The sequence below is a fragment of the Pyrgilauda ruficollis genome, unplaced genomic scaffold (assembly GCF_017590135.1).
Source record: "Pyrgilauda ruficollis isolate IOZ18807 unplaced genomic scaffold, ASM1759013v1 scaffold72, whole genome shotgun sequence".
Taxonomy (NCBI): Eukaryota; Metazoa; Chordata; class Aves; order Passeriformes; family Passeridae; genus Pyrgilauda; species Pyrgilauda ruficollis.
In genome coordinates, this window is record NW_024529044.1 from 3,127,626 (window position 1) to 3,143,612 (window position 15,987).

At 38.7% G+C, this 15,987-nt stretch overlaps 1 protein-coding gene across 11 annotated transcripts in view; it reads left to right on the forward strand.

The window, feature by feature from the left end:
• BPTF (bromodomain PHD finger transcription factor) overlaps window positions 1–15,987 on the forward strand; it is a 52,708-nt gene that overhangs the window by 15,226 nt on the left and 21,495 nt on the right. For 9 of the 11 annotated variants that reach the window (XM_041485621.1, XM_041485629.1, XM_041485622.1 and 6 more), the window contains exons 3-15: window positions 4,227–4,450; window positions 4,605–4,805; window positions 5,285–5,473; window positions 8,109–8,273; window positions 8,448–8,623; window positions 9,545–9,900; window positions 10,181–10,312; window positions 10,848–10,977; window positions 11,497–11,632; window positions 12,099–12,320; window positions 12,613–15,007; window positions 15,239–15,363; window positions 15,574–15,702. In XM_041485621.1, coding sequence (XP_041341555.1) covers window positions 4,227–4,450; window positions 4,605–4,805; window positions 5,285–5,473; window positions 8,109–8,273; window positions 8,448–8,623; window positions 9,545–9,900; window positions 10,181–10,312; window positions 10,848–10,977; window positions 11,497–11,632; window positions 12,099–12,320; window positions 12,613–15,007; window positions 15,239–15,363; window positions 15,574–15,702 — 4,580 coding nt within the window. The remainder of the gene's footprint in view (window positions 1–4,226; window positions 4,451–4,604; window positions 4,806–5,284; window positions 5,474–8,108; window positions 8,274–8,447; window positions 8,624–9,544; window positions 9,901–10,180; window positions 10,313–10,847; window positions 10,978–11,496; window positions 11,633–12,098; window positions 12,321–12,612; window positions 15,008–15,238; window positions 15,364–15,573; window positions 15,703–15,987) is intronic. The other 2 variants (XM_041485625.1, XM_041485627.1) reach the window with 2 other exon arrangements.

Consider the following 15,987-nt stretch of genomic DNA (forward strand, 5'->3'; position numbering starts at 1 on the left):
TCTCAAAAGTGTTTTCAGAGCTTTTTACTTCTCCCCTCTCTCCCTTTAAATGTCATAAATCCAACCTACTGCTGGTTTTCCTGCCTTTTAAAGGGTTTTGTAGTCTTGTTCCCTGATACTTTTATTTCCATCACTTGCCTTTTTTAAGCCCATTGTTGTGGGTTTGTTTCTCTTTTCCACCTCTTCTGTTTTACAGAGATGGAAAAGTGGACACTGAAGGAGTCTCCTCATGAACAAATATCAACAAGATTAAAACAAAAAACAGGCCAAGAGCAAATTAATTCCTGACGTTTTTGTTTCAAGCTGTTTACAAATTAAGGAGGATGCCTCTGGGTCAATTGCATTTGTTTTACTTGTGAAGATTATTTCTGCAATTTATTAACTCAGGAAATTTGGGACTTTGACTTGCATTGTCCTTCTAAACTGCTGCAGTGTTTTAACAAGTTTATCTTCATAGAAATATTGAGATGCTTTGGATTTATCAATTATCTGCAAAAGAAGATAATGAAACGCTGTTTGGCTTTCATTTTGATAGCAGAAATAGGACACACACATTGTTATTCCTGAGTTGTATGCATCTTCCTCAACAGTGAAAACAGTTTCGGCTTTTTTTTCTGCAAGATTTGTCATGCTGTTTATGTTCTATGGGGTCCTCCTCTATTTTCTCTAATTAACAAGGGTTTGGGTCTTCCTTTGAATAGATTGCTTTAAACAATTTCCTGAATTCTTCAGTTTCCAACTGTATCATCATGGAATTCAGGAAGTATCTGCTACTTAGTACTAAATATTTTGTTATCACCTTACTTGAAAGTTTTGATTATTTTCCACGTTGCTTTTATCAGTCTTTAAATTTGTCTCTGCAGCCTGCCAGTGAATAGTTCCTGGCAGCCAAGGAGGCTGAAAGAGGTAGGAAATAGTCATGTGATTCTTTTCTCCCTCCTTGGCCTCACACACTGTGTGTGACTCAGCTGAGTCCCCCTGTCCAGCACCAAGCTGGCAAATCTGTCTGGACTGGCCGAGAAAAACGTTGGGAACTGGTCCTTGTGCAGCCTTGGATATTTCCATCTTTTTATGACAGCCCCTCTGGTTTCTTCAGAGGGTAAAAGTCGTGTCCCTTTAGTAAACACAAGAAGATGTTAAGGGAAGGTTAGCTGGAATTATATAATCATTAATTTAAGTCTTGTCTAAGTTGGCCAAAATGGGTTACATGGAACGATTCCTGCTGTGTGCTCCAAGACTTCCCCTGGCACACATCTGAGTCTTGGAAAGAAGTCTGGCCAGAGATGAGTTTGGTGTAAGCACACAGACCAACCAGTTTGTGCCATTTCACATTCTGTCTGTGCTTTTTCCAGAGAAAACTCTTTAATTCCTGAAATTCACTTGTTAAGGTTGTGATAGTCTTCAAAACAAACTTTATGCTCAAACCCTGATATAAATTAAATAGAAGGGTGTTAAAATACCCTTGGATAACCTCGTTGTCTGTTTGATCAAAACAAACTTTATGTTCAAACCCTGATATAAATGAAGTAGAAGGGTGTTAAAATACCCTTGGATAACCTCGTTGTCTGTTTCTAGAATATTATCTGAGCAGTTCTTTAATGGGCAGGACTCAAATCACACATGGAGGGATCAGCTCCAGGTGCTTTCTGCAGAATATCTTGGTGGTCTGATGTCTCAGCTCTGCACTCTGAGCCTCAGGGTTTACTGGTTTGCAATACAGCAAACCTTTACTGGTGCTGAAGGCTTTTTCCTGAGTTATCCAGGGAAACTGAAAACAGCAGTTAATTGCTTTTCAGTCCAATGGAACCTTGCAAACCTAGAATAGAAAGAGCTGATGGGAAGGGAAAATCCAGATGCTGCTTGGGATGTTCAGGTGACACACATACTCACCCTGGCTGCATTAGTGCAGCTGGAGAGAAGTCTCAGATTTGCTGAATGGGGGGAGAAACATGAAAATAAGAAAACAAATGGATGATCACCATGAAAATAGAAGCAATGTGTACAAGATGTTTGTCTGGCAGAGGGATGCAGGCACAGCCTTTCCTCATGGAGAGATGAGAATATATTGTCAGACTTGATCTCAAAGGTCTTTTCCAGCCAAAGTGACTCTCTCATTCTATATAAAGTGTTTTTATTGTTGCATATCTAGGTCATATAAGAGGATATATAAATGGCATTATCTCTGTAGCAAATAATCCTGTAACAGCTACAACAGAGGGGTTCAAAATAAAAGATTCAAGTTCCCTTTTTGGTCAGTTAAGAAATAGAATAATAACAGCATCATATTCTACAGTCATGTTTGCCAGGAGCAGTGCAGCCTTACAACTGCTGCTCTGCCAGGGTCTTGCACTTGCCATTTCCCTTGGGCACTTGCCAGGGAAAATTCAGAAGGCACCCATTCCCTGTCCTTTTTAGTTAAGCATTTTATTTAATCCTTTTATTTCCTCTCACTGTGTATAGCCCTATTCTTGCATTCCCATCTCCCCCTCCATCTTGGTTTTTGGGTGTTTGCCTTTATCTTCCTCTTCTGTGGCTTTTGTTCACCACCAGTAATGAAAGTGCTGTCATTCCTATTGTTGTTAGTAAATAACTCTTGGTTTAGAGGAAACATGGTTTAAACAGTAATTTTTCTTTAACATGGAAGTTTACAGGCCTAGAATATTTCGTAGAGTCAAATGATTGTCAGTGTTCAGCTGTTACATTTTGGTGTGTTGTATGTGATGGTCTTCCTGAAATGAGCTGTTTTCTCAGAAAACTTGTCAAACTTAGCAGGTTGGTGTGGTTAAAACTAATGGAATGTTGGCAGTTTAGAGGAATAAATGGATAAAGCAGAATTAGTTGCTTTTCATGAGCAAAGGCCTTTATGAGAGAGATGCAAGTTTCTTTGCAAAACACCAGGTTTTATCATCAAAACCTAGTCTATTCTGTAATAATGGTTGTGACAAGTTAGCAGTTGAATTTTGTGTAGTACTGCCTCTATTAACGTCACAACCACCTTATTTCAGTAGTGTTCCTTTTGAGTTGCAAATATTAATTGTTTCACAAATACAGAGTAGGAGGCAGTAGATCAACAACTATCAAGCTGCCTTAAGGTTGTTTGTCTTTCTGAATCCCTGAAGCCAGTTTGTGCCATTTTTAATATATAAGCCACGGGAAGGGAACCAGTAGAGAGGAACCTGCAACAAACCCCACAAAGGCAGAGATTTGAGATTTACAGTCAGCTTCCCATTGCTGTCAGCACCCTGGGTTAGGGCTCTCAGTGAGCCCAGGCCTGCAGTGCTGGAACAGGGGGTGCAAGTGCAGCAGGAGTTTAGTTCCTCTGCCCAGGTGAGGGCCAGGCTGGGCAATCAGTGGCACCCACACAGTGTGGGGAGCACTGTGGAAATGATGGGCTCATGCCAGCCTGGATCTGCCCCGTGCCAGCCTGGATCCAGCGGTGTGGGGAGCACTGTGGAAATGATGGCCCCGTGCCAGCCTGGATCTGCCCCGTGCCAGCCTGGATCCAGCTGCTGCCGGCCCCCAGGATGGACCGAGCCGAGCTGAAATCCAGCAGCTGCAGAACCACTTGGAGCATCCTCTCTGTGCTCTGCAGGCTCCAGCAGAGCCTGTTAGCTGGGGTATTGATGGGGCTCCCCTGGGTCTGTGGCCCTGCTGAGGTGCTGTTGGCACCAGTAATTCTGGCCTCATGGGGTCATGGAGTACTGCAGATTAAAAATGTGGAAATCCCTTGATCTTTTCAAAGGGATTGTATTATGACTCATCCCTTACTGGTGCTCTCACAGGTGGATGCTGTAGGATGCCAATATAAAATATTTTGTGAATGTGACATTCTGTACTTCAAATTTTCTAACTATATCTTTTCCTGAATACGCTGTCAGAAACTACCATTATGGATTCTGGACTTACAAATTATTTCAGACTTAGTAGTAAATTACTGGTTACAGAAATAGTAAATATGATAAGAATTATTGTCAGATTGGACAAACCAGTTTTAAGGAGACTTCAAAGCTTTCCTGAGGAAGTTGTCATGAGAACTGAGAGGATGAAGGAAGGGAAGGAAAGAAGAAAGGAAAATTGATATTAAACTGGGTGCATATGAGCAATGTGATTTGCTTATTCACACTCAGGTATTGACATTTCATAGTGCTGTGCAGAAAGTAGGTGATAGCAATTTTTGTCATTTATCCAGATATTTTAAAATCAATATTTTTTAAATACTCCTACAGAGAGGAAGATTCAGAAAGTGAGAAGGATAAGAAAATCTGGTACTACAGCACAAAGATCCAGCTGGCAGAGTTAATTGAATGCCTGGACAAGGATTACTGGGAAGCTGACCTATGCAAAACCCTGGACGAGATGCGTGAAGAAGTTCATCGGCACATGGATGTGACAGAAGACCTTACAAACAAAGCAAGGGGCAGCAACAAGTCTTTCCTTTCTGCAGCAAATGGTAGGAATATTTTGTGTAATGGGAATAGATGCTGCACTTTGAATCAAATCTAGTTTATCTTACATCAGAAGCAGGATTTATGTCATGTTATTTGTGCTCCGTGGCTCTGTAGGTGGTTTGTTGTTTCATGTTGACAACATGCTTTATATTGTAGATGAAATTTTGGACATTATCAGAGCGAGAAAAGGAGAAATAGTGGAAGATAAAAACACAGGAGATGAGGAAGCAGAAAAGGCCAAAAGTGATGTTGATAATGACCAGACAGATGCTGAGAGAGACAAGGAAGAATCTGGAGACCAAGATAAAATTGAGGAAACACAGAGTGAGCAAGATGTGGAAAAAGAGAAAACAGAAGGTAAAGAAACTGACTGTGCTTTAACAGCTCCATTTCAGTGAAGTGAACCCCATATTTATTTAAGTGTTGATGCAATACTTTCTTTGTATGATTCTCGAAGATATTTCTGTAATAGGTGATATTTGTCAGTTCCTTTGTGCTTTGTTGGAGTTGTTAAGTAATTTCACCAACTTTCCTACTTCTATACAGCTGGCTCCTAGATACCCTGATTGAGGTACAGGTGGCACTTACAGGTTGTGATCAGCATGTTTGTAGTAAGCCACAATTTTTAACTTTTTCCTACTCACAATTGGTTTGTTCTTTGATTCTGAGACAATACCATCTCATAGCAAAAAAAAAAGGAAGGGAAGAAGCTTGCTATTTTTCAGCATTATCAAACAAACAAAGCTGCTGAAGTTGCTTTCTATGGATAATGCCAAATGACATCCTAAGGCATAATAAAGAACATCCCTAAAGTTTTGTTGTGCGTTTTACTATAGAGGCAACAGTCGTTGGGGATAAAAGTAACTCTGTGACCTCCAGCACTGATGACAGCACCACAAATCCTTCTGCAGGAGAGAATAGTTGCTCTGAAGGGAAGGACGCAGTGGGGTGTCAGTCAGAAACCCTTGATAGCAACAACGTGGCAGAGAAGAAGGTGGCATCAGAGCTCCCTCTGGAACTCTCAGGTACAGAAGGCACTGTTACCAATGCCTCTGTAATTTGGGGAATCTGTTTTTCTCTCTGATTTGTCCACTAAAACCATTCCCAGCATATATCACTCATGCTGTTTGCTTGCAGTGCCATCCTTTACTGCTACGTTGTCATCATTAACATTTCAAAGTTAATTTTCTTGCAACTAGTGCTTGAAATTTGTGGTCCTCCATGACATTAGCATTTGTTTCCGTGCCTTCCAAAGACGACTGTGGCTAAGCTTTTTATTTTCTGTTTTCTGTGTATTTTATTTTTCCATAGTGATCTGTAATGATTGTTAGCATCCTCTCAAAGTTTATTTCAAATCTGATTTGCTGCTGGCTTGTGTATTATTTTAACCTCTCATTTACTGTTTAAATTACTAACAAAGTGTTTTCATTCACTAGAATAAACCATTGCACTGAAATGTCAAGATTAAAATTGTCATGCTGTAAATTTTAAACAGATTTCAGAATTATAAGCACAAGGGTTATTGTATTTTAACATGTTTTGTTCTGCCATGTCAGTGACTCAAAGGTAATAATATACACTATTTAAAATCAGACAAACTTACTTTTGCTTTAGGAATAAGTGGGAGTTGATTAGGTGTAACATGAAGTATGAGTGTACTATTTTAGAATTATTTAATATTAAATTCTGAATGATATTCTATTACAGGATTTACTACATAACCAAATTTTGTTCTAAACAGCTGATCACTGTTAAAATTATCAGGATTTTATTTTCAGTTTTAATCTCAGTTCTTAAAAATCTGAACATGTGTGATGTGAACATACTCGGTGTGTTATGTTTTAAAAAGGGGTAGTCAGTGTTTTCTCTCCTACAGAAATAGTTCTCCATGCAGTCTCACAGTCTGCAGCTTTTCAACTTATGAAAGTCAATGCATCCAAACCTTGTAATAAACTTTCTGAACAAGAGGACAGAATGAAAGCTAAGATTAATCTGTAATCTGCAAGCCTCCTAATACACTTTTTAAGTACAGAAAATATCCTGATGTATGAGACAAAAGCCATATATTTCAGATACATGACCAAATATTTTTGCCAGTTCTCCTATTTTTTATTCCCTTTTAAAGTTAAAATAACTGTGTAATGATTTAATGGAAAAGATACAGACTATAATTATGTTTCAGACACCTTTATGGGTTTGTATTTTATTTTAAAGGTTCACTTATATATTTATCATTATTTATTATACTTTCACAAGTACTTTTCTCCTTCCAAAGCTGCTGTGTGAGTTGTATATTCATAGGCTCTTTTTTTATAGGAAAGTGTGCGTGGAGAGGGTTTTTCCTCATGTCTAAATCACTATATTCACAGCAACGTTTGTGTTCTTACTAGGAAATTTCAGTTTGAGACTCTCAGAGAGAGAGAGAAATACTGAACCAGGATCAGTGAGGCAGTTATCTCCAAAAGAGGGGGGAAATATGAGTAAAGTGCAGAGATAGATGAGAATGTGAGAATGTCTGTTACCATTCTTGTTAAATGCAATTTGGATGATAATATTTATTAAGAGTCTGATTTGGGTGCTTCCACTCTCCTCCAAACAGCAGCCATGGAACCAGGTCCATTTTTCCTCATAGTAAAAAGGGAAGTGGATCAAACAGTGCTGGTCACCCATTTGGCAGTCAGAAATCAAGATGCATTCAGATTAATGATCCTCTAAGAATTCCAGAATATTTATCTGATCCATCCTTCTGCTAGGAGTGACTATTTCACAAAAAAACAAGTTTTGTTCCGTCACTCCTCTTAACAACATCAGAATCTCTGATGCTTTGAAAGAATTCTAGAAACAGGCAGATCTTGTAGATTTTAAACAGCTGAACTTTCTGCCTTTGGCACTAAGCCCAGAACACATTGCTGGGTTTGCTGTTTTGAGGGATGGGGGCTTGTTGCTGCTGGGAGGATGGAGGGATTTATTTCGAGGTAGCTGCAATTCAGTGATACTTAGTCAAAAATTCCTACTGGGGCAGCACAACAGGTGAGGTGACAACAAAGTCCAGAGCTGTCAAGACAGTAACAAAGACAGCTGAGGACTAGGAACCCATTTGAAGCCACATCAAGATCCATCAGATCAGGAAGGGGCTGATATTTTAAGTGGGCTGATATTTAGAGTGGTGCCAATGGAACAGAAATCTGTGGGATTCCTGAGAATTAAGGTGCTGAGGAAGAGACAATCAAAGACTCATTGGAAAACAAGGGAAATTGAAAGGTGTGTGCTCTGAGGAACAGCTAAAGCACAAGAAAATTAAAAGAGATAAAATCAGATGCTTCAGGAAAACCAAATTTTATTAATTCTAAATGCAAAACGGTCTCAGGGTTATCTGTGTGCACATCTATAGAAAAAAATTGTCTTGGATGAAATACAAATATATTTTAAATACAGGTATGAATTTCAGTTCTTCAGAGATGTAGAAGTTAAAACTGCTTGAAACAGGAAAAAAAAAATGGTTTCATGGATACAGTGCTCTGAATGGAATTAATATTTTCTATGTGTTTCCCTCCAGTCCAGCAAAACATGTTTATCTGCCTTTTTTTGATGAAAACTTTAAAAAAATCGCATTGATCCAATTCAAAAGAAAAAACTAAAACTGAAGTTGTTCTTTTGTAGAAGAAACTGGTCAGATGATCCCCAGCAGTGGTTCTGCTGCACCTCCACAGGCAGATGTTGAGAACAGCAGTGGCAGCGAGCTGGGCTCTGGCCAGAATGACTCCATAAAGACTCTTGATGATGCTGAAAATGCAGAGAGGGGATCCCAGGCTTCAGAGGATATAGGTAATAATAATGATGATGATAATTATATTAAGGATGATAAGGATAATGGCATCTTCAACTTTCATTTAATGCATCTTTTTACTAAACTTTCTGTTCTTTTTGTAACTTCTATACATCAGTAGAAAACTTCCAATTCTTAAGTTTGTTTTAAAAGCCTTTTTTATTCCTGGGCAGGAGAGAAATCCAATGGTGACAGAAGTGATTCTCCAGGTGCAGGGAAGGGCACGCCAGGCTCGACACGGATGCTCACCAGATTGAGAAATCCAGATAGCAAACTGAGCCAGATGAAAAGCCAGCAAGTTGCTGCTGCAGCAAATGAAGCAAATAAGTTATATAAAGAAACCAGAGAGGTTTGTGCACATCATGGAAAACTCAAAGAATTACAAAAAATATTCTGGAAAAATGTTAATTTCCCTAAAGAGTACTAAATTTTACTGAAAAGGTTTAAAAAGTGATTTTTTTCAGGCAGTGGAGGTACTTAAAAAGGGCAGTAATACTAAATTTACAGATTATGAAATTGTTATATCACAGGAAGCTTTTTTTCCCCCTCTCCTTTACTCTCTCTACAGTGTGGTGAGTGTTCTCATCACAGAGTGCTCTCTGCAGAGTAATGGCAATGACCCAGTGCACTGGTGTAGTTGTTTTGTGTGACTGGCTTGTTTGTTGTTTTGGTTCTGGTTTTTTTAAGTAGCCCAGTTTTTCCAGGAAGGAAATGCTCAACCGCTGGGACTTTTTTTGCAGTTAATTGTCTGCATATTATTTGGCAAATTAATTTTACTTTGCTAATTGATTTTCCGTGTAAGTTAACAAGTTGTGAATTTATTGACAAACAAATTAGTCCAGTGATGTTATCTCTGCCATGTTTTCAGAGCCCAGGATACTTGTTTCCTAAGCTGCATGTCTGAATTCTGTGATGTACCAAGGAGGGGGTTCACAGAGGGCTTACCTGAGTTCAGTGAAGCTGCTTTCCCAGAGCTCTCTCCCTCCACAGGCACAATCAGAACAGCAAAACAGGTTCCTGTTTGGTCTGAGAAGCCTGGATGGTGTTTTTTAATGTTAAATTTGATCTGGGAATATCCTAACTCTGTAGACAGGCACTGATGAAGTACATATATTGGTGTACTGGATAAACAGTTATTTGTTTCTACACACTGATGCAGGGTATTTTTATTCTTTTATATATAGACATTTGAAGCCTAAATCATAAATAAGTAAAGAGAAGGAATTGCTTTACAGATTCCCTGAAAAGTTCCCAATATTTCTTTCATAAGGTTCTGGTGGTCAACTCACAAGGCGAAGTCTCCCGAGTGAACACCAAGAAGGACGTTGTGATTAAAGGAAATATCAACAACTATTTCAAACTGGGGCAGGAGGGCAAGTACCGTGTGTATCACAATCAATATGCCACCAATTCCTTTGCTTTGAACAAGCACCAGCACAGGGAGGACCACGACAAGAGGCGACACCTCTCACACAAATTCTGCCTGACCCCAGCTGGAGAGTTCAAGTGGAACGGGTCTGTGCATGGCTCCAAAGTTCTCACCATATCCACCCTGAGGCTGACCATTATTCAGCTAGAAAACAATATCCCAGCATCCTTTCTTCACCCTAATTGGGCTTCCCACAGGTAAATGAATAATTGGAAATATATATTCTCATATTTTACTTGTGGTTTTGCTAGCAGTGTTGATAAAGAATAGTCTTTGTTTTTTCAAATCTGTAATTTCCAAGCACCATGCTTCACTATAATGAAACATAATGTGTGTTTATGGTGGAGGCTAAAAGGGTTCTACATGTGAGTAGAGTATTACTACAGGAGTTTTTATCCTACCATGAAGTCTTCTTAAAATGACAAGCTATATTAGTGCATGTGTATGTTTCAGATCGTTCTCTTTTGTCCAATTTAGGTCTAACTGGATTAAGGCTGTTCAGATGTGCAGCAAACCCAGAGAATTTGCACTAGCACTGGCTATTTTAGAATGTGCAATCAAACCAGTTGTCATGCTGCCCATCTGGCGGGAATCCTTGGGGCATACGAGGTAAAATTAATACATATTAAAACATTCTTGAATATGAGAATTTTATTTTGGTTTGCAGTTGCTAGTTCCTCTAAGCCTGTAAGAATTATGTTTAAATTGAGATAGTCATTCAGCACTTAAAGTGTATTTTCTCAAACAGAAACACTGAAAAACCATGACAATATTTTTATAGTGTCATTGCTCCTGTGTTTGTTTTATCTGAGCCACAGTCTCAAAACTGATAAAACTGGGAGAGTAGAAGAGCAAATTTCAAGACTCTCAGTTCAGTGGAGTCTGGGTTTTGTCTCTTATTTTGTCATAGGAGCAGAAAATAGATGTGTCTAGTGTTAGACACAATTGCATCCAACTGTGTTTGCCTCACTGAAATAGCAAAAAAAGTGATGTTCCTGTTACAATTAATACTAAAACCTGACAGTGGGCATTCCTCTTAACTTCAGAAATTTAAACTTATTCAAAGGGGTATTGTGTGCTGTTGACATCTTATATTTGCTTGCAAGATCCTGTTCTTAAATACACTTAAATCTGTATGGATTAGGTTACGCAGAATGACAGCAATAGAAAGAGAAGAAAAGGAGAAAGTGAAAAAAAAAGAGAGAAAACAAGAAGAAGAAGAAACAATGCAGCAGGCTACATGGGTGAAATACACATTTCCTGTCAAACACCAGGTGAGGGTTTATTTTGTGGGAAGTACAAAGAAAGCACAGAAACTGTTGATTTCTGACTCTTTCTGTTTTCATTTAAGCTTACAGTGTTCATGTCCTTGTGCTACTCCTACATGGAAGTAGGAACCATGGCCATGAATTCAAGCACATTATCTTGGTCTGAACTGAATTTGGTCTGTGTCATGCTCTTATTGACACTGCCTGAGTACAGATAATGGTCTGCAAATGCAGCCTTTCCTAATGGAAGGTTCTAGGGGGTTATTGGAATCTTGACTGTGTGTCTGTCCCCGTCCCACTCACTCTCCCCAAAAAATCCAGCCTTTGGAAGGTTGTGTAATATGATGGGAACTACTGTAGAAACCTCTTTATATTCTCCTACAGTAGATATTGACTACTTTTGTTGGAGTAGTTCTTTGCTCTGCACTTGTTGTAACAAGCATACAGGTTGATTCAAAAACTCCTCTGAACATTAACAATGCAGCAAATAGCATCATTAATATTACTTTTTTAAAATATATACAGGTTTGGAAGCAAAAAGGAGAGGAATATAGAGTAACAGGATATGGTGGCTGGAGCTGGATTAGTAAAACCCATGTCCACAGGTTTATGCCCAAACTGCCAGGAAATACTAATGCAAATTACAGAAAATTGCTATCAAGTAAGTGTCTGCATTACTTGCATTTTGTTTAATTGCAGTTAATTGTATGTGATATTTCTTAAGGAGACTTTAGGAGTAATTTTCCAGCACAGCTTTTGCGGATATTTGGTAATCTTGGTCGTGTAACCTGTTCAGTTGTCACAGATATTTTGTAGCTACATTAAATTGTTTCAATTATGTTTTGTGTAACACTTGTACATCTTTGTATAACCTTATTTAAATTAAAGGTAGATAAAAGTTATGTAGAGCATCAAAACCAAAAAATAACATCTAAATATTGGGGGGGTGTATATATATGTTCAATATTGCACTGTTTAATCTATGGTGTTACCACTAGATGCTTAATTCTCTTTCTGAATTTCACTAATGGTATGCAAATGATTTGAGAGGTAAACTAACATGCATTCAAATGTGGCAGAGGACAAAAAATACTCTGGATAATTGAAATAATTTAATTTGTTAATAGCAAAGAGCGAAGATGAAAAATGCAACTTGGATAAACGAAAAGGTACAACTAAGGTAAAACCAGAGAAAGACAGAGCAAAGGATTCTCGAGATCTGCAAGCAAAAGACAAAGCAGATGTTTCAGAAACCTTGGAGAAAGTACAAGTAAAAGAAGAAAGGTTGCATGAAGACAAATTAGAAGTTGACACAATTTCTGAAAACTTAGATCATGCAAAAGACACAGGTGATAATCTTTTGTTATTGTGAAACTCATGTTATTGCGTGAGTAAAAGCACAAGACCTCAGAAATAACTAGTGAAAAAGTGTGTAACAGATTTTATCAAGACATCTAAAATGTCTCAGTTAAATGATTGCCTGTTATCCATTGTAGTAGTCTCTGAAGCTTTTGTTCCTTTTTTAATTGAAATCTTTTAATATGCTAAAAGCCCCATTTATTTCTTAGTACTTAATGTAAAAATATAATTTGTATTCATTATTGGGGAGCTCACTGACTCAGAGTTACTTCTTCTTCACAGTGGAAAAAGACATCGATGGTGAAAATTATAAAGTCATCAAAGAAGAACCTATGGATGTGGATGATGTGAAAATTGAATCCTCCATAAAAGATGAGGAAAGTCATTGTAAGCGGGATATAATCAATGTCAGTGAGGGATTTCATTTAAGGACTTGCTACAAAAGGAAAGTAAAATCATCAAAATTAGATGGACTCCTGGAGCGGCGAATAAAACAGTTTACACTGGAAGAAAAACAGCGTCTGGAAAAGATGAAGCTGGAGGCTGGTGCTAAAACTGGGGGCATTCGATCTGTGAGCCCCCAGAAAAACACAGACGAGCTACAAACGAGGAGTGGGAAGGAAGGAAGCCAGTTTCAGGATCAAAGCTACATTTCAGACAAGACCCAAGCCGAAGATGCAGAGCAGGATGGTTCGCCCATCAGCAGCATCTCCTGTACCAAAACTGGGGATGAAGATGAACCTTCTTTGCCTTTGTCAAACAGGCTCTCAAAAGAGGGGCAGCTGCTGGATGAGGACTCCCCTCAGTCCTCTGAAGGAGACAGCTCTGTTCAGAATGATGGCAGAGAAAACAACCCTGAGCCTTCGACTGCTGATAAGTGTCAAGGACAAGAGGCTCTTGGAGAGTCTGAGAGCCCTTTAGTGGATGGCTTGAAACAAACCAGTGCAGAAGGCAGAATCAAATGGGATGTTTCAGAAACAAGTGAAAAACCCTTGAAACAAAAGCTACCTATTACCAGAGTGTCTCAGCGAGAACTTGAAAACTTAGGACCAGTGGTACCTGAAAGCAGCTGTAGAAGAGATGCTGTGGGCACTCTTGAAAAACCAGACCCAGAAGGGAATTCTGAACAGCAAAGCAAAGATCCAGAAAACAATTTTATTATAAAAAGCCATATGGAAACCATGTCCTCTCAAGAAAGTGAAATGGAGGAAGAAATTGCTCCTGTAAAGACTGAAAGTAAATCTGAAAAGATGATGTTTCACCAAAAATCAGCTAAAAAAGATCTAGAATCATTTAAAGCAGGGCTGACTTCTGAAAGAAACCTTGAAAGTCAAAGTCTGGAACACATGGATGGGGCAGATGATAAAGATTTACTGAGCTCTAAACTAACAGAGGCTAATGGTCAAAAGAAAGGTCAGGAACTGAAAGTGGAGACAGGTACCATGAACAAATATCTTGATCAGACAAATGTAAATACTACTACTGACAAAAAGAATAATAAAGATGAAGAAACTGAGACAGAAAAAGAAAAATCATCATTTCAAATGAATGGAAAAGACAATGACATTAAAGCATTATCAAATGATGACCTCGTAGTGAAAAATACCTGTGAAGCTAAGGCAGGGGGTGATATTGAACCAAAAGTTAATAATATTAATAAATCCATTCCAGAACATGAAATAAAACCATTGACTTTTAAGGAATCTTCAGTAAAACCATTCATGAATGGTGACATCATGGGAGAAGACACAAAGGATAAAAAGAACATGGACTCAAAGTCACATCTGCAGAGTTCACCTGAGTCTGGAGAGAGTCTTCAGCCACCAGATGAAGTGCCCAAATGTGTGCAGAAAACTGAAGAAAACCAGCTTTCTCCTGAGAGATCTGCCAGTGTGGGCTCTGCTTCCCTGCCAACACAGCCTGTCTGTAAAGAAAATAACCTGAGCAGCGAAACAGAATCTATGGAAACTGAAGCAATCGAGGAGAAGAAAGTTGCTCCGTCGCCTGTAACCTCGTGTGAGGAATCCAGCTTGAGCAGTCACTTTGCTGACCAGAATGGGGTACAGACACATAAAATGGAAAATATTAATGGAGAAAGTAAAATGAAAACTGTTATTACTGAAGTGACTACCACAACCTCAACTGTGTCCACAGAATCCAAAACGGTGTTTAAGGTTGCAGAGGGTGGAGCTGCCAGCGATGAGAAAACCACAGTTGTTTCCTCTACAGAAAACTGTGCCATCTCCACTGTCACCACCACCACCACTGTCACCAAGCTCACCACTCCAGCCTCAGAGAGTCACTCTGATGTCATCTCTGTCCAGGAGCACAGTAAAACAGTGGTTACAACAACAGTCACCGATTCACTGACCACCCCAGAAGGCACATTGGTGACTTCCATGACTGTCAGCAAAGAATATTCCACAAAAGACAAAGTGAAGTTAATGAAATTCACAAGACCCAAAAAAACTCGTTCTGGAACTGCCTTGCCATCTTATAGGAAATTTGTTACCAAAAGCAGTAAAAAAAGCATATTTGTTTTACCCAATGATGACTTAAAAAAGCTGGCCAGGAGAGGAGGGATCAGAGAGGTTCCTTATTTCAATTACAATGCAAAGCCTGCCTTGGATATCTGGCCATATCCATCCCCAAGACCAACATTTGGGATCACTTGGAGGTACATACTTTACATTTTTGAGAAGAAGTCTAGGATGTGATGAAATTAATTAATTTTTAAAATACAAGTGATAGACGTGTTAATTCCCAAATATGCAAGTTTTGCTATTTATTCTTCAGTTTTCTATATTGTTCAGTAAAACATGGTTTCAGCATGGAAAACCTTTGTCTTGTTGGTTTGGTTGGGTATTTTAAGTTTATTTTAAAATATAATTTTATATTCTGTCATTAGGTACCGACTCCAAACAGTCAAATCATTGGCTGGAGTGAGCCTGATGTTGAGGTTATTGTGGGCATGTCTCAAGTGGGATGATATGGCAGCAAAAGCTCCCCCTGGGGGAGGAACCACAAGGACAGGTATTGTTAATTTCTGGTTTTCTTTGCAAAAACTTTTGCTGTAAATTATGAGTATTACACTCCCTCAAAACATTTCTATAAAGGCTTGCTGTCAGCTGTGGCATTTGAATTTTGTTTGCTGTTTCTTTGCCTTGAGTACATTGATTGGTTGATTGGAGATTTAGCTTTATTTGTTTCTCTTATTAATGTTCTGAGACTAATTTGTTGCAGAAACAACTGAAACTGAAATTACAACAACAGAAATAATCAAGCGGAGAGATGTTGGTCCATATGGGATCCGCTCAGAGTACTGTATAAGAAAAATCATTTGTCCCATTGGTGTACCAGAGGCTCCAAAAGGTTTGTTTATTTATTTGTTTGTTTACACGTTTCCCCCCACCCCCCCTGTAATCTAGAAAAATTAAGGTAACTGGATCTTTATGCTAATTCAGCCCATCAAGGGAGCACATGCAGCTTGCCAGGAACTATTAATTTACCTATGAGAAACAAATGCTGCATTTAACAAAAGGATGTGATTTATCTGAAGCTGAAAGGCCTCCCTGTTTATAAAATGGGACTGAAAACATCACTAAATCTTGGTTTACACTTCAGTTTGGTTTTACAGTATAGCTTAATCTGTGTGTT